The sequence below is a fragment of the Postia placenta genome (assembly GCF_002117355.1).
Source record: "Postia placenta MAD-698-R-SB12 unplaced genomic scaffold POSPLAscaffold_7, whole genome shotgun sequence".
Classification (NCBI taxonomy): domain Eukaryota; kingdom Fungi; phylum Basidiomycota; class Agaricomycetes; order Polyporales; family Adustoporiaceae; genus Rhodonia; species Rhodonia placenta.
This window is the reverse complement of record NW_020169838.1, coordinates 1,622,236-1,641,735: the sequence shown is the minus strand read 5'-3', so window position 1 is coordinate 1,641,735 and position 19,500 is coordinate 1,622,236. Positions and strand designations below refer to the sequence as shown.

The 19,500-nt window shown below is 53.8% G+C and overlaps 8 protein-coding genes across 8 annotated transcripts; 4 read left to right on the top strand and 4 right to left on the bottom strand.

Annotated features, from left to right (window-relative positions):
* Positions 1-377: 377 nt before the first annotated feature.
* POSPLADRAFT_1143796 (hypothetical protein) lies at positions 378-2,319 on the top strand (the record flags this gene model as incomplete). Its single annotated transcript, XM_024485615.1, has 8 exons — positions 378-566; positions 834-1,055; positions 1,110-1,199; positions 1,261-1,632; positions 1,680-1,811; positions 1,861-1,931; positions 1,987-2,059; positions 2,116-2,319. The coding sequence occupies 8 exons, from the start codon at positions 378-380 to the stop codon at positions 2,317-2,319; spliced, it is 1,353 nt and encodes a 450-aa protein (XP_024339155.1).
* A 1,651-nt stretch (positions 2,320-3,970) lies between these two features.
* POSPLADRAFT_1056955 (hypothetical protein) lies at positions 3,971-4,717 on the bottom strand (the record flags this gene model as incomplete). Its single annotated transcript, XM_024480852.1, has 5 exons — positions 3,971-4,300; positions 4,365-4,443; positions 4,495-4,547; positions 4,595-4,601; positions 4,659-4,717. The coding sequence occupies 5 exons, from the start codon at positions 4,715-4,717 to the stop codon at positions 3,971-3,973; spliced, it is 528 nt and encodes a 175-aa protein (XP_024339154.1).
* A 900-nt stretch (positions 4,718-5,617) lies between these two features.
* On the top strand, positions 5,618-6,857 carry POSPLADRAFT_1143147 (hypothetical protein; the record flags this gene model as incomplete). The annotated part of the gene is made up of 6 exons (XM_024485520.1): positions 5,618-5,776; positions 5,874-6,154; positions 6,216-6,299; positions 6,360-6,536; positions 6,602-6,686; positions 6,744-6,857. 6 exons carry the CDS (start codon positions 5,618-5,620, stop codon positions 6,855-6,857), a joined length of 900 nt encoding a protein of 299 aa, XP_024339153.1.
* Positions 6,858-7,156: 299 nt separating this feature from the next.
* POSPLADRAFT_1181474 (hypothetical protein) lies at positions 7,157-8,208 on the top strand. Its single transcript, XM_024488840.1, has 6 exons — positions 7,157-7,191; positions 7,239-7,251; positions 7,310-7,453; positions 7,575-7,640; positions 7,714-7,861; positions 7,923-8,208. The coding sequence occupies exons 1-6, from the start codon at positions 7,189-7,191 to the stop codon at positions 7,972-7,974; spliced, it is 426 nt and encodes a 141-aa protein (XP_024339152.1). The 5' UTR covers positions 7,157-7,188; the 3' UTR covers positions 7,975-8,208.
* A 762-nt stretch (positions 8,209-8,970) lies between these two features.
* On the bottom strand, positions 8,971-9,999 carry POSPLADRAFT_1056953 (glycoside hydrolase family 128 protein; the record flags this gene model as incomplete). The annotated part of the gene is made up of 4 exons (XM_024480851.1): positions 8,971-9,150; positions 9,223-9,520; positions 9,585-9,746; positions 9,806-9,999. 4 exons carry the CDS (start codon positions 9,997-9,999, stop codon positions 8,971-8,973), a joined length of 834 nt encoding a protein of 277 aa, XP_024339151.1.
* Positions 10,000-12,267: 2,268 nt separating this feature from the next.
* POSPLADRAFT_1143060 (glycoside hydrolase family 128 protein) lies at positions 12,268-12,917 on the bottom strand (the record flags this gene model as incomplete). The annotated part of the gene is made up of 3 exons (XM_024485509.1): positions 12,268-12,523; positions 12,576-12,689; positions 12,745-12,917. The coding sequence occupies 3 exons, from the start codon at positions 12,915-12,917 to the stop codon at positions 12,268-12,270; spliced, it is 543 nt and encodes a 180-aa protein (XP_024339150.1).
* A 2,385-nt stretch (positions 12,918-15,302) lies between these two features.
* On the top strand, positions 15,303-16,183 carry POSPLADRAFT_1066140 (hypothetical protein). Its single transcript, XM_024482044.1, has 4 exons — positions 15,303-15,407; positions 15,466-15,582; positions 15,649-15,779; positions 15,837-16,183. Exons 1-4 carry the CDS (start codon positions 15,320-15,322, stop codon positions 16,152-16,154), a joined length of 654 nt encoding a protein of 217 aa, XP_024339149.1. The 5' UTR covers positions 15,303-15,319; the 3' UTR covers positions 16,155-16,183.
* A 212-nt stretch (positions 16,184-16,395) lies between these two features.
* Positions 16,396-18,707, bottom strand: POSPLADRAFT_1143747 (hypothetical protein; the record flags this gene model as incomplete). Its single annotated transcript, XM_024485606.1, has 7 exons — positions 16,396-16,859; positions 16,918-17,085; positions 17,157-17,289; positions 17,351-17,626; positions 17,690-17,874; positions 17,934-18,003; positions 18,060-18,707. 7 exons carry the CDS (start codon positions 18,705-18,707, stop codon positions 16,396-16,398), a joined length of 1,944 nt encoding a protein of 647 aa, XP_024339148.1.
* Between the last annotated feature and the right edge of the window lie 793 nt (positions 18,708-19,500).

Sequence of the window (19,500 nt, the reverse complement as noted above, 5' to 3'; positions counted from 1 at the left end):
CTGGGTACTAAGTTATGACGGTGACTGCGCGAGCGCGTCGCGTCACACCCACTTGATTGTGACAACCGCGACCAAGTCGCGTGATCGTGACGCTCCTTATATCGGCCATCTAACGTCTTGGATAGCACCAACTTCGTGACAAGTTTTCGTTGTCGTTCAAAGTCGGATTCGCTTTCTTCACGGCGCTCTTGTGACTGCAAATGAATATTGTGGTCGGGAATGACATAGATATTAGTCGACGACAGCCTCCTAATTTCGGCGGCGCTGCGACGATGTCAGCCTCTAGGTGTACGGCCAGTCGCCTTCAGAAGGGCATCGTATCAGGGATGTGATCTTTGCTTTCCGTATCCTGCCGGGCTCGACGGCGGTGCTCCAACATGGGCCTGAAGAAGTCACTGACGCGTACTTTCACCTTCCGCTCGCGGACCGAGAAGCCTCAGGCAGTTACTGCACCTACGGTATCGGAGCCGTCAGAGAAAGTGTTCGTGGAATACATTGAGAAAATTCTAGCTTCTGAGCCGCAGATCGCGACACCCGTGCTGCAACTTCCTGATCTCGGAGACCTGGTGAGTCCATTCCCTCGTTGCCGGGCTTTGATCTAGTCAATTAAGGCCGGTAAGACCTTTGGCAGCATTAATCTCGCCCAGTACCACTCGGAGGTCTCTCCTAGAACTCTCACTTTATCTCCCGAAAGTAGCAGACACGACCTGCCTATCGCCCCTGCTTGCAGCACTATATTGCGCACGCCTTCATCATCGCCCTCGTCACCATCATGTCTCGACTCTTCACCCAGTCTCAAAATTAGTCTCGATGACTTCATATTGCTCAGGCAGCTCGGGAAAGGAGGACAGGGCAGAGTCGTACTTGTCAAACACGTCATCACAGGAGCCGGATATGCACTCAAGATCATAAAGAAGAACAATGGCCCTCTGAATTCGTCTCGGCGTGTCTTTGAGGAAATGGATATCATCAGACGCTCTGCTCTGGCAGATGAGCCGTGGTTTGTCGGCCTTCGTGGATCTTTCCACGATAGCGATCACTTCTTCCTACTCACGGTGAGCATAACCGAATATTATACGTAGAATGGATCTGAGTTATTCAATTGATAGGAATATGCGCCTAAGGGTGATCTGAACATGCAAATGGCTCGCGGAAAAATGATACCACCCGACCTTGTACTACACTACAGCGCGGAGATTGTGAGTACCCAGCAGCTTGGGTGACATGCTTCATTACTGACGTCGACATTGGCGAATACAGATACAAATACTCACGGTGTTGCATGATTCATATCATATTATCCACCGTGATTTCAAGCCCGAGAACCTGCTTATCTCTAGCACGGGACACCTCATTCTCGCCGACTTCGGCATATCTAGGCTGTTCCGCCTTACACAGTCGGACCTGCAGCGCCCGTGGGCTTCCTCATGTCAGTCAACGACTGATGAGACAGTCGGCCGAGATACTTCCGACGCGGAGCGAAGGCTCGAACGGGAGCGCCTCCAAGTTACGCGCAAGATCTGCGGGAGCCCCGGCTACATGGCTCCAGAGCTGTTCACCGGCCCGTCGTACTCGTACCAGGTCGATGTATGGGCTGCAGGCGTGATGCTGTACAAGATGATGGTTGGCAAAGTACGTCCTGGCGGGCAATGTCGCACCTCTTCTCATGTGCTTCGCAGCTGCCGTTCGGGCTGGACCGCAAGCAGAGCACCAAGGAGCTATATAGACGGACGACTACACTACCGCTGGAATTCCTCCTAGACAAAAAACATCCCGGACTGAGCCCAGATGCTAGAGACTTGATAGGAAAGGTATTGACGCGCCTGCTATTCACACGTGCGATCTTAACGGTTAGCCCAGATGTTACAAAGAGATCCGTTCCAGCGCCCGCCAGCACGAGATCTCAGGGCGCATCCCTATTTTCAGTCGATGTAAGCTTTGGCAAATATCGGACGTCATGCCCTGGACTTATGGCAACTGACGCAGTGACTGGGATACAATCGAGAGCATGGATAATCCTGGCCCCGGTATGAATGCCCGAGTGCCGACAAGAAAAAACGTGCGTGATGCGTCGGAATTGTGGTGACCACTATTCAATTTGCAGGATCATTGTAGAAGCAACCTGTGGCCATACCTAGAGGGAAGGCGTATGAAGCTGCTGACGACCCCTTCCCGTGGTTCACCTGGGTGGCGCCGAACTTGGAGAATGTGGCAGATCTCGAAGGCTTAGGTGCTGACAATGACCTGGACCCCAATGGGTGGCCTGCCGGGCTCGTCCAGAAAGTCAGGAATTGGGGAACGACGAGGAAGCTAATCTAGCAGACACGCACTGTTTGATCGCTCATCACAGTGTGCGGATAGAACATAAGGAGAACGAGACGTACCAAGGACGACCCCTTTTCCGCGGATGGCATAGCAAAATATAGAAAAAGCGGAACAGTCAGCAAATAGTCGATAGCCTGTGTTCGGGCAAGGGCGAGTGTGAGGCGAGTCTGTAAGCTGCTCGAGCCGTGAGAGCTGTAACAACACGTACTTACTGCCAATACCGGCGCGGATACTGTTTTTCGCCTAATAGCGTCAATAAACATGAGCTGCAGGTCGATGTGCAAGCAGCAACATGCCTATCGCTTCTGCACAAGTGATATCTAGTTGTCGTAATAACCGCATCAGTCCGAAAAAGCACGGCCAGGGTCATGTTTGTTTCACACGGATACCATAGGGCTTCTAGCCCCGTGCATCGCAGGCTGCAGCATTCAGCAAAACAACAGAGCCATTTGCGCGGAAGGTGAGTACTATTCCTGGGCTCAAACCTGATATCTTATCCTGAGCATCACTGTGTGTAAGCCGTCGTGCAGAATACCTGCCATACCAAATAATGTAAATTGGACGAAGTCAATCACGGCCAGCCGTGTGAGGAGTCAACCCATCGTCCCATCGAATACGGATATCAAGCTTGCCCGGAGAGCTGGGGCGCGCGTCCATTGTGCAGCCGCCTCGTCAATGAGTCCGCAGGTATCACAATTTTCAAGTTGTTGCTGCGATCTCTTTTGTCAATATCGTGCAGAACACGCCTCCATGTTTCCTGTTTTTTTTGTGAGATGAACAGCCGCATTACGATATGTTTTCGCAGACTGAAGCTCGAGGGACAGCTGCGCGTCGCGGTATGTCAACCATCCTGGTTTCCGTGCGCTGTTCACAAAGACCTACATGGTGACGTGTGTTCATTCAGTGCGTAATATTCCAAATTGTGTAACATACCTTTCCAACTGCCGGCACTGTCTGGCGTCATCCAGTATACTCCGACTTGTAACGATCGCCTTGATATTTTAAGTCTCCGCAATGCTGTGGAGGAGTTCTATGACAGCTCACGCAAATTATGCCTAGAGAACTTCAAGTGAAGACGGGTAGTGTCAGCTTGAGGAAAAGACGGCTCTTCAGGATCCAGAGAAGCGCCACATTTGTGCTCCACCGCTGGCCGTTAGACTGCAGTCCATCGTTGCAATCATTCTGGGTTCGATGACCGGTGGCTCATTTCACGGTGATTACGAATTCTGGCACGGCACAAATGGTGGAGATAATGAGGTGCGCAGGACCTGTCGTGAACATATAACGACGACCTGCGTAATTCGCTCATCATTTATGGTGTAGGTACTTAAGCACTGACATAGTGCTCTCATCGACGCAATGTACAGACTCATTGTCATGCGCTTCCAGGCAGACGCGTTCGAGTCTACTACGCCGGGATCTTTGAATGATTCAAAACTCCAATGACATAATGATAACACGTTTTCGATGATACATCGTGGATGCATGGTAGAGGGTTACAAAGACACATACGTCGTCAGGACTAAGCAATACTGCCTCTCGCTAATCAAAATGATGGCCGATACAACAGGGCATACATGATTGGGACACGCCTTTCGTGCTACGATCACACACTGTGCCTTCTGCGACTCACGTAAATAGCCGCTTACTGGGAGGGCCAATTGATGGAGGACAAGAAACTCCTAAGCTGGGTGTCGTCCCCGAAGGACGGGTCACCACCAGGAGTTGACAGAACTTGCGAGTGGGTATACCCGGTGTACTCCTGTGGCTGCGAGGAGAGATTAGGCATTGCATTATACATTTGATGTATCGCAGCGGGCCAAGTAGCGAGATGAGAGGGCGAAGCAATATTCGCCGCTGGAGAGAGCGTGGAGGTATGGCTCGGCAAGTGCGACTGTACACTTGGCCTTGTGTTCCCGAGATAATTTCCCGCTGGCCCCTGTAGCGACTGATGCTGCCCCATGTGCTCAATGCTCTGACGAGTGTGGGCCAGACCGTTGTCAGACACTATCAACTAGCGGAGCTCGGTTTTGGCGCACCTGGAGTTTCAGCTGCGAGGGCGTCGTATGGCTGCCCTTGGGTCCAGCTTCAAAGGACCTCCAAAACACGGTCCACCACCTGGAGTGCACTTGTTATTATTGTACATCACAAGTTAAGGAGTTGATTCACTCGTAAAGGAAGCCATCCTTGGACGGAATGGGCGCTTCGTCCTTGAGGTTAGCCTAGTCCTGGTGAGCCCCCGCTTAACAAGGAGGTCATAAACATAGACAAATAGCCTGCAATTCGCGCAAGCGTCAGCATTGGACGAGAAAAGACTTAGTAGAGATGTATACATTTTTTCATCCTTGTCCATGGGACGACGAACTGGGGTATCAGTAACATGCTCAGCCATGGTAACTGGGAGAGGAGTGGAGAGTGGCTGCGGCGAGGTGATAAAGGGTTTTATAACGAAGTCCAAGCCTGTATCCGCCTAGCAAGGATATCTGTATATCTGTAGGAAAGTTTCATTTGGGCATCAGGCCACACCGCACAAACTTAAAGCAGTTACAACATGACTAGCGAGCGAACGGGCCAACATCGACTACCACGCTTCATGTACTATATGCATGCCTGTTGACACACAGGAGGCCGTCATATACGAGATGCTTGTGCTGTATGTGGTCGTTAGTGGAAAGTTACATGCATGTAACAGGGTCGAGTTGTGGTGTTAATAGACCCTAACCTTGTACTGAGGTTATCCCTGTATCATGCGGCCCGCGGCCACTCCACTTTTCTCCACTTGGTCTTTCAGGCCTAGTTCCGTCCAAACGGAATTCAGTCATGAGCAATTTCCTGAGAAGAAATATGCTCCTTCACGGCCATCAAGCATTTGTACTAGTGGTACTTGAGGTACGTCTGTGGGGTTTTCTTGAATAGTTCAGTCTTTAACTAAGCTTTGAACCTCAACAGTACTAGGAGCATAACACTGCGTCTGTCTATTCACCGCATCTGCACTGCATTTTTACGTACACGGAAGGAAGCCAGTAACACGATGTCATCGTGCTCCGCTGTACACGACCACGATGGTTCTTTGTCGATACCCCAAAACCATCTTCCCCTGTTCTCCACTCACCCGCACACAATCCGGCGCCCAGTGCCCTTCTTACATCCAACTCACGCACTATTTTCTTCGCCCAGTCCCAGCGCAGAGGGATCCAGAATTGTCGACTATCCTGCGCACTGGTCCTCTCGGGCGTCCCGCAAGAACCGCTTTGCTGCTCGCCCTCTGCGCGTTGTCCACTCTGATCCAAGGATGAAAAATGCAGACTCACCCGAGCGAGAACTCGTGGAAAAGGACCCAGTAACGATAGAACAGCGCCTGCACCATCCACACGCACGGTTCAAACTGCACCTAACATGGGACATTTCCTTTTGGGTGGCGGTGACCTTCATTCTTGGATCTACCTTTTGGGTGAGTGTCATTTGCTGCCCGCTGGGGAACGTTCTCGGTTTCCCCGAGCAGTGGGCCATGCAATATATCCAGTGACTAACCTGTATGCGTAAGCCAGGTGATCAATGGCTTCATCCTTTTCCTGCCACTCGCCCCATCACATAGCTCACCCCACGGCAATGCCGCCGCGTGGATTGCCTTCGCCGGCGGGACGTTCTTCGAGATCGGAAGCTACCTCATGTACCTCGAGGCAATCAACGCCGGGCATGAAAAGCTCTTTGGGCCGGCCCTTTGGGGCCTCATAGAGGATGCGGGAGCCGACTGGACTGGCAGCAAGGACAGCGAGAGGAGCGTGCACGATCGCGGTGCGAGCAGGACGCATGTGGATTTCCGGTGGCTGTAAGTATTGCTTAGATTAGCCTACGAATGTGGTTTGTGCAGAAGCTCATTTTTTTTGCAGCGGCAGAGCACCATGGAGGGAGCTCGGCTTCCTCGCATCGGTCGCGCAGCTATGTGCCGCGTCTATCTTCTGGATTTCCACCATGTATGTACGCACATCCCCCTGTGCAACGAGATACTGATCGAGCTCCGCACGGCGTTACAGTACAGGCGTCCCCGGCGTCATCCCGAACCTATCCACCAACCCGCCCGTTGCGATCACAGACGTATTCTACTGGACGCCGCAGGTGCTCGGCGGCACAGGCTTCATCATCTCCTCGCTGCTCCTCATGATCGAAGTCCAGCGGACGTGGTGGCGTCCGAACTTGCGAAGCTTGGGCTGGTGAGTTTCTACTGCACACGACACGATAGCAGGCGTCTTTGACTAATGATGTAACACACACGAAGGCACATAGGGTTCTGGAACCTCATCGGCGCGGTCGGATTTATGCTTTGCGGTGCGCTAGGGTACGCGTCGGTGACGTCCACCAAGGTAGGAAGCCACTATACCTGTACGCGATTGTGCGACGCATTGATTGTCCGTCCTCAGGCTAATTATCAGAGTGTGCTGGCAACGTTCTGGGGGTCATGGGCATTCTTAATTGGAAGTACTGTACAACTGTGGGAGACGTTGTGGAGAGAGGACACGAATCATGGAGACTGAGAGCATCATATACAGGGACAATATACCGTAGCGGAACTGCATGAGTACATTCAAGGACATATCACAGTCTGTTCAGATGTAGGCATTGGAGACGTGTAGAGTCGCTTGATCGGAGCAATCATTCTGAGAGAAAAACAATGCAGAACGAGGAGTGAATTGAAGGTAGAAGGTAGATTGGCGAGGCGTGACAGTAGCGCGTGACCTGCTCAATCACAAGCAGGTATCCACGCGTGACTCCCATGTCTACCGACTTGTCGATCTCCGGCAGCGGAACCGATCTGCTGCACGATAGTCCGACAACGCTCCTTCCCATCTTTCAACTACAGGCATCATGGTAAGTTGCTATACGTTTATCTTGCTTAAGTGTCTGACGCGATACAGAGCGATAACGCGGGTATGTTCCATCGAGCGTGGACGAGGCGGCGCCGAAACTCACTGCGACTTGCACCCAGAGTATAAGGAGGCATTCGCGCTCTTCGACAAGAAGGGCACAGGTGCAGTGCAGCGAGAAGTGCTGGGAGACCTCCTGCGTGCGCTCGGACAGAATCCCACGCAAGCAGAAGTGGCGGAGATCATCGCGGGAGCACCTAGAGAAGGTGCGTTGAACGCGCGTGCGATGCGACTGTGTACATGCTGACCCTCATTTCCGCTGCTTTCTACGCGCATTTCCGCATGCTCTATGATATGTCACCATACGATGTGTGATCGGTACCATAGTGGACTACAAGACGTTCCTCGCGATCTTGAACCGGCCAGACGGCTTCAAGCCAGCAGGCACACCTGGTACGTGAAGTCGACGCGTTTTTTGCATTCTCTTGGGACACTGTCCCTCTAACACGCGATTCCCATGTTGCAGAGGAATTTATCCGTGGCTTCCAAGTCTTTGACAAGGAGGGCAACGGCTTCATCGGTGCTGGCGAGCTACGATACGTGCTCACACAGCTGGGGGAGAAGATGTCAGATGAGGAAGTCGATGAGCTGCTCAAGGGCGTGCCAGTTGGCCCGTAAGTGTTAAGCCCCTCCTGTCGACTACGCTGACCCGTGGTGTGCCGTGCTGCTTGATAGTGACGGCAACGTGAACTACGAGTCGTTCGTGCGCACGATTCTGAGTCAATAGTCTAGTTCAAAGCGACGTATGTTGTGTCGTTCATCTATAATGCGTCTCTTCGCGAACGTTCTGTATAAGTTACGTACGATTGATGTTTCAACTGCACGGGCGAATGTATTCTTACTGATATATACCACTATGCGCGTAACCTGGGCATTCGATGGCGGTGCAGGCCCTGTTCATTGTCACCCAATGGGTGTGCTCAGGTATTAGTTGTTCAAGTCAAGGCTTGTAGTTCCTCGTCTCTGCTTCTGTGCATCGGCGCCCGCACTGACATCAGTGTACACTGGCTGAACCTTGGTGGTTTTCCGCAATGACAAGTTGGAGTTGCGAAAGAGACCATGGGGTGCGACGAGCCGACAACTGTCTCGTAGTAGTCGGTGCGCCACAAGTCCAGCGACTGAAGCCGGTCCATGATGTAAATCAACCGCGCTTTGACATGGGGCCACTAAGGCGTCTCGTAGACAGCAACGTTTCCCTGTGGCTGCCCTCGGGAGAATATGCAATTGTAGCTACCTGGATAAGTCAAGTCGGGATTTGACTGCTTTCAAGTAGTCAGACCTGTGGACCACTGCTTCAAAAGGGTTCGCGTGCTTATGTACCTTGTTGTTCGCGGTTAGAAGCAATTGCAAATCAATTTGCTCGGTTGGTCCCTGGCGGTTCGTCTTCTCACGCACGCTTTCAAACTACACCTCTGGTGACTGCTTTGATTATCTCGGGTATAGACGGTAATGACAGTCTGTAAGGAAGGGGTAAAATATAAGAATGAAGACACTCGGATTCGGCGTGTCTGCTATGTAGGATTGCCTTAATATCATAGCAGACTGGAGTTACATAGTCCGCACCGAAATCTCGTCATGTAATGCCAGGACAATCAATTTCAGTCTTGCATTAGGTCCTTCCAGCGATAATGTCATCAGGTCGCATAAATAACTATCGACACAGAGGGGCGGAATACCGCTACAGATGATGACGTATTCGTGACAATGTTACATCGTTCCCTCACTACGGGCTTTCGCCAAGGTACGCGAGTCCGAAGCCGGTCAAGCTGCCATCGGAGTTGACCAGGTTGAGGGGTGCAACCATGAACCATGCGTAGGCCCCCACAAAGCTCTGATTGTCCATCCACGAGGTCATTGACTGCAGGAAGCTTATCTTCTCCGGCGGCGACCCAGCGGCGCCGAACTGCACATTTAAATTACCACCAGAGTTACCATCAGTCACGGCGCAGAGCCAAGCGGACGGACGCCCACGCACCTCCGTGAGCCAGACAGGCTTTCCGTACGCCTGCGCAATTTCCTCGATGTAGCTCTGGTAATACGGCTCGTTCGAGCAGTAGTCGTAGATGTGGATCGCGACCGCGTCGATCGTGCACTGGCTGCACGCCTGCATGAACGCGTCCAGCCACGCCTTGCCCATCGGCGCGCCGCCGTTCGTGACCGCGGGTGAGACGAGCTTGGCCCTGCCCGCGAACGGCTCCATGTAGGTCATCCAAGCGTCCGCGGCCTCCTGCGCCGTCATGTTAGCCTGCGTGCTGTCGTCGGGCTCGTTGAAACTAGATATACAGGACAAGCGGTGAGTGGAACCCGTCCTGTCAGTCGTTCGCTGGTCAGACTCACCCGAGGAGATACGGCGCGCCATTCGCGATGGCGCTCTCGGCGTTGGCCTGCCACTTCGAGGTGAGCTCCGGGGCTGCGCTCCAGAGCATCGGGATATATGCCACGCCCGAGGGCAGCGTCCCAGAGTAATCCGAGTCCCAGTTGTATGCCCAGCTCACCTGTCTGGGCCCGCCATCAGCGGCGGGCTCGTCTCGAGGGATGATGGATAAGACAGCACTCACTCGGAGGTGAACTGCTGCGTCAAGGAGGCGTCGCTGAACGCCAGGCCGCGCTTGATCCCGCTCGAGAACGCCGCTCCGGTGGTGCGGCGGTCAAGCGCACGCTTATGGTGCATGTGGAAATCGGGGACATGTGCAGCAGCAGCGATGCCGCCGCAAAGAATGGAGGATGAAGCCGCAATCGTGGAGAGCTTCATTATAATAAGGTAACGGATCGCAAAATATTAAATAGAACAACAGGACCGGTGCACGGCCTTGGAAGAAGAGAGAATGCCTAGAAACAAAATCAGGTGGTCGACTTATATGTCTGCGAGGTGGCCAATGGCGCATGGCACCCCTGTCGGAGAATGTTTACAGGCCTCGGAGGCGGTGAACATGTTACATGGTGTCATGGGCATCTTTGAGGTTTGGGCCGCGCGCGTCAAGGCGTGTCCAACAGCCTCTGGTTATCTGCGCGGTGGAGGTGGATTGCACCCGGTGACCTCGAGTCTTCTAAAGGCGTTTCGAATCGCCCGATGGCCGACGCCTGAGTCGGATATTAATAGAGGAATACTTCGAGTGGCTGACCTGAACCCAAACGAGAGGGTGTCACTGTTAAGCCGTCTTTCCCGTCGTGGAAGCAAAGTCTGCGCGTACATCCCTGTCAATATCATTAGAAGTGAGAGACAAACTACAATTTGGATCACGCTCCGGCCGTTGGGGACGCTGCTGCCCCTCCCCAGCCGTCTGGGGTCAGTCCTAGTGGGTCTCAAGGAATGATCGCCACTCTAGATCTTCGCACTGCCCGTGCGATGCTCTCTGATCTTGTCCCTGGCCTCAGCGTCGACGTTTAGAATTAGAATGGAGCATAGCCGGTCACAACATTGATGCCGGCGCGACATCGGTCTGCTCGGTGCTGTGCAGAGGTGATAACAGCGAGTAAGTAAGTCGGTCGATGCAAATTTGCCGCTTCAATGTCGCTGAAAAGAGATCGACTTTTCGCTGCTTTGACAGCTGATTCCATATCGTTAGACCTGTTGAACTCGAGGAGTGCGTAAGCGGATTTCGGGCGCGAATAGGCGGGCCCTGGAAACAACGACCCATATGGTAAATCGTGGCTGTGATGATACTTTCAATTAATGCCGGGTGCAGCGAGGTCGGGACCATGGCCTCGAGCGTTGATCCTGGATTCCGCATCACACAACTATTCTTGGGTATAAGTATTATCTATCGATATGGAATTAGCTGGAATTTGAAGCGCTCAAATGTATCTGAAGGTCGCAGAAACGGTCGCGTATGACTAAGCGTAACGCATCCGTGACCTGATCACTTTTTTGCTGAGCAGCCAATCAGACTGGCGGATGATGCAAGCGTGACATGCCGTAAGCTAGAATTTGCGAGCGCTTGAGACAAGCAATCGTTTATTTGTCACTAGCAATATTAATCTACCAGATCAGATCGACACGCATGTGCACGGTATTCCTGCGCACAAGGCTCGCAGAAACGTCTCAACACCTCAGCCCATGACACAACCACTCACCTGCATACACTCGCGTAGACGCAGCCAGACAAAAACAAAAACCCAGCAGATAACGATACAGCTGATCAAATTGCATTCAATCTAATACGATAGATGCCCTAGTAGCACATTTTAAAGCGAGCATACATCACCAGTACTGTAGTCTAGCAACAGCAGCGTGCACCGCACGGCGCAGAGCACAGGAAGCAAAGGGCAGAGGATACACAGTTGCACAACAGCCATAGGTTATAGGTTAAGCAAGGACATCTTGCTGCGGAGAACATGGCGACCAGGCTGGACATCAAGCCAGGCACGCGCGATCGGCGCCGACCCCAGGCGGCGCGGAGATGAAAATGAAACCTGAGAGGAATCAGAGAGGGGGAGGGGAAAGCAGCCGCCTGCCGCACAGCACACAGGCGGCTGCGAGGAAAGGAAACGAGTTTTGGGACCTTGGAAGCGCGGGGGCACACGCCTGCGCTTAGTTGGCGACGTAAGTGTTCGCGAGGGACGTGAGGCTGCCGTCGTTGTTGACGAGGTTGCCGACCTCGTCCGTGAACCAGGCGTAGGCCGCAACGCCGTCGAGGTTGTCGAGGAACGAGACCATCTCGCCCAGGAAGGTCTGGACCTCCGAGTCGCTGCCGGTTGCGCCGAACTGAGAGCGCGCGTCAGCGTACAGCATCCTACTACCCTGGCGCTCGGGGACATACCTCCGTGACCCAGATGGGCTTCTGGTACTTGGAGACGAAGGACGAGATGTAGTTCTGGTAGTACTGCTCGTTCGTGGCAGAGTCATAGATATGCGCCGCGAAGCCGTCAATCGTGCACTGGGTGCAGGCGCTGATGAAGTCGTCGAGCCAGCCTGTGCCCATGGGCGGAGCACCGTTCGTGACCGCGGGGCCAATCAGCTTGGCCTTGCCCGCGAACGGCTGCATGTAGGTCATCCATGCGTCGGCGGCATCCTGGGGGCTTATGTTGGACTGCGTGTTGAGGTCCGGCTCGTTGAAACTGTAAGCGTGTGATGGTGAATACAGCGTATTGTGCCAGAAGCTGTAGATGCATACGCGAGCAGGTACTCAGTACCATTGTCAATAGCAGCTTGAGCGTTCTCCGCCCAGGTAGAAGTGTAGGTGCTCGTGTTGCCCCAGAGCATGGGGATGAACTGGACGCCCGCAGGCAAGCTACCGGAGGCGGTTTGGCCCCAGTTGTACGCCCAGCTGATTTGGCTGCACAAGGGGTTTATGATGGCTGATTGCGCAGTGTGCGCGGGAGACTCACTTTGAGCTGAACTGGTCCGTCAGCGACGCGTCGTTGTAAGACAAACCACGCTTAATGCCATTAGAAAAGGCAGCGGTGGAGGAGCTACTGGGCGCAGTGCTCGAGCTGGTAGAACTACGCGCATAGTCAATTTTCCTTGTGTTGGCGCCTGTTATTTCAGGGGACTCACGTCGGGGTCGGGGTCTGCGACACCGAGGGGGTGTACGTAGCGGAGGCACCGCTGCGCCGACCAAGAGCGTGCCTGTCCATCTTCCTCATGTTCTTGAGGTTGGAGATGTGCGCGGCCTCGACAGAGCCAGCAAGAAGGAGCGAGAGTGAAATGAGTGCGTTAGAGAACTTCATCGTGAATCTTGGTCTAGGGGGCTAGTGAAAAGCGTCTTGCAAATGAAAGACAGGCGGGCTGAAGGAAAGACACGGCCGGAATGAACGTCGACCTGAGGGAGCGGAGAGACCAAGGCAGAAGAAGGACAACGCCAAAACGAACCAGTCGCGCCTTCTTATATCCTGATCGTTTCGAGGTGGGGATGTGCACGTGTGTTTGACATCGCACACAAGGCGCTGCTGGATCTGATTGGCTCTTTAGCAATTAAGGCAGAGCGCCCGGCTGAGTTCCAGGCCTCATCAGTCCCGACGATCCTCCACCAGGTAATCACTTCATAAGCAACGTGTATGAGCCCATGTGAGTCTATCACAGAGGATGTATGACTTGCCTTCCACCCAGTGTTCGTACTCGTCAGTATAAGAAAACGATCACTTATGATCGCGCGCAAATGCCACTGATCGGCCGGATGCAGGGTCTAGGCCAACTCCCGATCCGGAGCCGCAGGCACGCAACTCAAAATGCCCGAAACGACAACAGCAGCCGCAGCAAGCCGCGACACAACCTTCACATAAAACATGACGAAGCATGCACACAAGCTACGGTGTAGCCGTGGATGCGGGAAGCCCTCGGAAGGTGTGCAAAACAAGTACATGAAACGGGCTGAAGCTTGAAGGAAAGTGGATCGCGATCTCGGCAACTACCGCCCGGAAACGTGGAATACGCCTGGCTCGGGGCCGGGTACACGAATTTGCACAGGCACGGAAAACAAAAGCAAGCCGCCACAGTTGAACGTTGAACGTAGACGTTCCATTGAGTACCGAGGAGCGACGCGCGACGGCAAAGTGATGAAGGATCGATCGCGAAAACATGCGCAACAGGGGCATTTACTTGCAGTCGCTCATTACGCAGCTCGGGCAATGAAGTTGTGACGCCAAGAGACTACTAGTAGACGCGTGGGCTGAGAACATAACCATGCTATAGAACGTAAATGAGAACAAATGTAGCATTCACTTCTGTGAGACTTCTGCGGACAAGGCGGCCGTTGACTAGAGCCAACAGGGAAAAGTAGGGGCAAACGGCCCAAGTCCTGGAGCCAACACGAACAGACGAACAGGGGGGCGGAACGTTGAAACAACACGCCATGTGCCAGCCCGAACCAGCTGGCATGCGCATCACACGCTGCGTCCCGCTTCGCAACGTCTCCGACTCTGCGTATGCGAATGCTGATGCTGAAGTCGCCGTCCCCGTAATAGTGCGACTCACCTCGGCCTCCTGCTACGCAGCGGTGCTAACATGTACAGAGAAGAGCGTCGGTACAGTCATCGAACACGAGGACGAGTGAATGATTATATGGGAACAGGCACCATTAATGAGATACGAGTAGAGCGACGGGGTGGGCATCCAGAAAGCGCATGACAGCGGAAGAGGGAAAGGAATGAACTGCGAGAGTCCGCGACTGGGGTCAGAATCAACTCAAGCCATGTGGCCAGTGTGACGAGGCAAAAGCGTAGAGATAGCACCAGATAGCAGCGAGCGGATTTTCCGAGTGGCTGTAGTCGGAGAAAGAGAACTGTTGCGTAAGGAGCGACGGTCCGGTGCTGATTGAGCTGTCAGGTCTCGAGAGCACTCGCTGCAGGTTGGACGATCCTCCAATCCGCCAAACACCGCAAGCAGTAGCACATCGTGGCTCTTCTTAAGCGTAGCCGCACCCGCGCGCGAAGTTATCCAAGTTTCTTGATGGGAGCTTACAGCTATGTGTTTGACCAGATAGCACTGCGAGCCCATGCGGGTCGCTATTTGCTCAGCCAAGACGCTGAACTTGAGACGTGTTGGACTCTGGACATACGTTGATGGAGTGCGCCGAGGTTGCAGTTTATCTGTTAATCAAAATAGATTCAAGTCGGGTCTAAATCAAGCCAGAACATTTCACGTATGACGCGTCAAGCCGAAGCGTTGTCGGGCTGTTCAAGCCCAGCCTCTGACGCACCAGACATAGTAGCGGAACCACATCTGTGGAATCAATTGTCGGGCGATGGCACTTGTTGTGGCATGCACCCTCGGGCCTCAGGCTTCAGGATAGAGACATGAATGGCATTTCGGAGCGTCGAGGTATAACGCAAGAACATCACCCACGAATCTGAAGACCAATTGTGGTCTTCTAGTGCACGGAATAAAAACGTGTCCTAATATAAGAAGTGCAGACGTCCGAACATGACAGGAGGATTTATTCGTGGTGCAAGACTCTAGAGCGTTATAAAAGTTAGAGTAGGCGCCGATGTGTGGTCACGTGTGAGTTAGATCTGCAAATTTGATCCAGATTTGAATCGGACCGAGATCGGCTCCGCCTCACACCATTAAACGACTTGTCACTGCACTTGCGTTTAGGCTACATGCAAATTGCTCGGAAACATTGAGACAGAAGATGGCACCCAACGACGCATCAACAGGCAAGCCACGCTCAGTCGAAGTGCTCGAAGTGGAGGACGATGATCAACGCCAACAACGCATGAGTTCGCATACTTTTTCCTATGTTCATTCATGCTGCAGCTCTCATCAAGTGGCCGCTAGGCGATATATTCAGGAGATTGAACAGCCCGTCTCAACCTTTACCAGGAGACACCCCGACGCTGCCCGTGCTTCCCCGCAGAGACGACGGTAGCTTGCCCGCCGAGCCGTCCACGGACTGTACGTGGCTTTTCCATCTCTCTCTCATGCGAATGGATCGCGATCATGTCTAATACCGTTCCGCAGTGCTCTCTCGCGTACAAGCGTTCCTTCCACAGCTCGCCGCGTCGAACGCCGACCTGCTTCGCCGCGCACAAGAGGACCCGTCCAGCGTCGACATCGAGAACACCGCCGATGTCGAGCGGATCATAGAAATGGTTGGATATATACCCTTCCCATTTTTGAAGACAGAATCTCACAGTCCTACTGCGCAGAACCTTGGGCTCGGTGTGTTCGAGCAGCGCGCGCCTGCACCAAGCACCACTCCGTATGACGCGGACCTGCGCGAGGATGACGCAGACGCGACGAGGCAGTCTTCATCAGACCACTCAGACACCGATTCTTCCGATTCAGACTCGGAGACAGAGAGCTCCGACTCCACGTCTAACTCTAACTCTAATTCCGACTCTGACGCTGACGCCTCAATGGACGACGAATCCTCTCCAAAGAGACCTATAAAACCACTCCCCCGTGGCAAATCGTCCCGCCCAGAGATAGTCATATTAGATGGTGACCGCCAGCCCACACATTGAACATTATACATTTGTGCATGTGAGACAAATCAGAACGAATTTCGCGGCCGGTTCTCGTCCGCGCCGAGCTTCTACCGCCCGTGTGGACATTCTAGTACATTGTCCGAAATCTAACGATCTTCGCTCTATCGGGATATATAAGTCTCCTCATGCGCCATCTAAGAATACAGTCCATCAGAGCCACCAGCCTGTCGTCGCGTCCTGTCGCACAAAACACCGCCTGGGAATCATGACGCCGTGCTCACTCACCCCCACGGCAATCTATGAACCTGTCTACCATCCGAAGCTCCTGCAACAAACCATCAGCGCGCTGTCTCCAGGACAAATAACCATATACGGACTCCTCGTGAATTTCAATGCCGCCAACAGCCTTGAACTTGTCCCGTGGGATCGTCCGAACCGTCCTCGAGACACTCTCGCCCAGCGCGACAGGACCACACACCCCGACCAGCACGCCCGTGAGTCCCTTGTCGGCCTTGGAGTCGTGCAGGTCTAGCGTGCGATTGACGAGCCCCTCGAGGATTCCGGCGATTCCGGGGCGCCCGGGCAAGAGTGTAAGGCCCTCCGGAAGCGCCTTCAGGGCGAAGAAGGCGGCGTCGGATCGTGGCGCGCGGGTATAGGAGACGGAGACGCGCAAGGTTACCCCCAGCGACTCGGCACGCACGAGGAAGGCGGTGAGGACGGGCAGGAAGGGCCCGAGGGATGCTGCAGATGCAGAACGGCATCGTCAGGACGGTCAGGATGTGTGGTTCGGAGCACTGACCTGGGTCCTGGATGCTCCAGGCGAGCTCAATAAATCTCACCGCGCTGTGGCCGTCTGCTGTCTTCTGCAGCAGCTCGCCGACAGTCCCTAGGCCGTACGAGATCCCGCTTCCTCCGGCGACAATCATAGCTGCCGAGAAACCGTTAATCATCGCGAGTCCTGGGCCACCTGCATTCACGAGGTTCGGTGAGCCGTCAGTATGCAAGAGTATGCTGAGCACGAGGCCTTGCCGTAAGGACCGTCCACAAGGACGTGGACTCTCCGACCCGCGGTAGGTTTGCCGTCTGAATCACTCTGGGCGAGATCGTACAGTTTCGCCGTCCAGTCGCCCGCCTGCTTGCACAGGAGAACCAGGCCGTCGCCCTCAGAGTCCTGGAGACGTATGATAAGTAAGGGGGAAAGTAACCTGTTAACAAAACGATATCACGCATACCTTGCTCGTGCTCGCAATGGTGAACGGATGCGATTCTGCCCAGCCAAACGGCCCCATCCCCGTCGATAACACCTTGATACGGACATGGTCGCCCGCACGCCACCCGGCACCGATCTTCGGAATGCTCAGGCGGACCATCCGCATCTCGGAAATAGGCTGCAGGTGCGCTACCGCAACGCGTGTCCGCACGATCCTCAATCCCCTGTCCAGGCCGTAGACGGCGACAGCAGCCGCTGCATATGGCCAGCCGATATTCGCTGGAGCGTGCTTCCATACCTACATAAGCATACTCATGTCAGAATTTCGAATATACTGACAGCGCCGAAAAGAGACGCTCACGGCTGCGAGCATGACCACCGCGGAGATGACGTGCGTAATATAAAACACATTGTAGAACATCTGACGGAACACGCTGATCGAGAAGAGGAAGAGCAGGTCCATGCACACGAGGGCCAGCAAACCCCATCGTATGAGCGGGTGCTGCGTGTCCTCTTTCCAAGTTCCTGCAGTAGCGAATTCGTACACTAAAACAAGGTTGAATCATGCGTCAGCCTATGAGGAATTGCTGCAGTATATGACATACTGAAGCTAAGCGCGTGGACATTCACCGCAAGTACGATGAATCGTCCGACGAAGCGATGGATCCAGTTCAGCTGGGGTATGCCAAAAATGAGCGATTGTCGCCAACTGCGGCCCTTGGGGTACTTACCTTCTCGTACCCATAACCAGTCAAGGCGCTGACGACATTGTTCTTCGTGGCAACAACGAAAACCAGAGGTATCTGACTCGTTGCGACAAGGCCAGCTCTCGTGGGGTTCGTGAAGGGGTTCGATTTATAGATCCCGGCGTAAAGCATGACACCCAAATATGCGAGCATCAGCAACAGCTTGCCCACCGTATAGCCAAGCCTGACGCTCATAGACAACAGCCAGCTGATGCCTGGGAAAATGGTCGACAACGTCGGCACATGCTTTGGTGGCGTCTGGACTGGCAGCGATAGCGTCTGCCTCGAGCTGCCCATGGGCTGCACCTCGATGACCTCCGCCTGAGATTCGCGCTTATTGACGGTCAGCTCAGAGTTCGTCTTATCGATGCGAGGACGGCGAAGAGTATCCTCGGAAGATCCACGCCGTCCCGAGGAGCCATCCCTGTAGCTGCGCAAATAGAGCACGTCCGTCCATTCCGACATGTGGGTTAGACGTGCCAACATCCGCGGTACGGCGATGAGGAAGCAGAGCCCAAGGAAAGACAGCAAGAGTATGTCAACATGGAAAAGAAGTTGCACTGTAAGATTCGCTCCAGGAGGTGCAGGAGGAGACGAACTGCTGGGACGAGGGGATGCGGAGGTGCTTGCCATGGTGGGAGGCGACGTAGCTGCAGGCCGGGGTATCTAACGAACTGTTGTGAAGGGTGCATGGCCCTATAAACGGTCGCCCCATCCCAGTGTGGATCGCCATCCGTCGTAACCAATCGACGGGACCGCAGAAAATCAATTTCCTATATGGGACGCTCGTTGCGCTAATAAAACGCCAACCCGACGCACGGAGTTGCAGGACGGGACACATTTGATGGTGCAGGGTGTGAGGCTTCGATCTGTGGAAACAACTAGATCGTTAGAGTTGCACGCTATCGTCGCGCGTTCTGCAGCATGGACCAGCTTCGAACAAACCTGTGCGTGGGCAGTATATTGTCTTTTCAGGAGTACAGCGCCGATAAGCCAACACGTCAAGTCAAGAATGCTGGATTCCAGATTCGTTCCCAGCCCGTGGACAGAGGTAATGGCGCAAGATCCGTGAAACTCGCGTGCTGGCCCGCGCATGTATACGGCGGTACGCATACCGCTAAGTATCGGTTCGGGAGCCAAGTCCAACGCGGCAAGATCGCCATGTAGATTCGCGGCGCATCCCACACCCGGCTACGTTCACTGCGGTACATAGGATGTCCCAAACACGGAAATCGAGAAACAATAATGCGTTTCACCATGTTACATGTTCGTCCATTCTGCATGACATAAATCAGAACAGTCGCAACATGAATAATGGACCACTGACATACTCGATTGCCAGGCAAATTTCCCGATGGGCGACAATGAGCGCCCTCACATCGCGTTGTTCCGCAGTCATGATCGGGTAGCAACATGGTTATCCATA

What these genes read in the sequence shown, in the direction of transcription:
- POSPLADRAFT_1181474 (XM_024488840.1), top strand. An exon ending in CAAGCCAGCAGGCACACCTG is followed by an intron (nt 7,641 to 7,713) that starts GTACGTGAAGTC and finishes CCCATGTTGCAG; the next exon opens with AGGAATTTATCCGTGGCTTC. An exon ending in AAGGGCGTGCCAGTTGGCCC is followed by an intron (nt 7,862 to 7,922) that starts GTAAGTGTTAAG and finishes GCTGCTTGATAG; the next exon opens with TGACGGCAACGTGAACTACG.
- POSPLADRAFT_1066140 (XM_024482044.1), top strand. Translation starts at nt 15,320, where the DNA reads ATGGCACCCAACGACGCATCAACAGGCAAGCCACGCTCAGTCGAAGTG. An exon ending in CGCCGAGCCGTCCACGGACT is followed by an intron (nt 15,583 to 15,648) that starts GTACGTGGCTTT and finishes ACCGTTCCGCAG; the next exon opens with TGCTCTCTCGCGTACAAGCG. An exon ending in TCGAGCGGATCATAGAAATG is followed by an intron (nt 15,780 to 15,836) that starts GTTGGATATATA and finishes CCTACTGCGCAG; the next exon opens with AACCTTGGGCTCGGTGTGTT.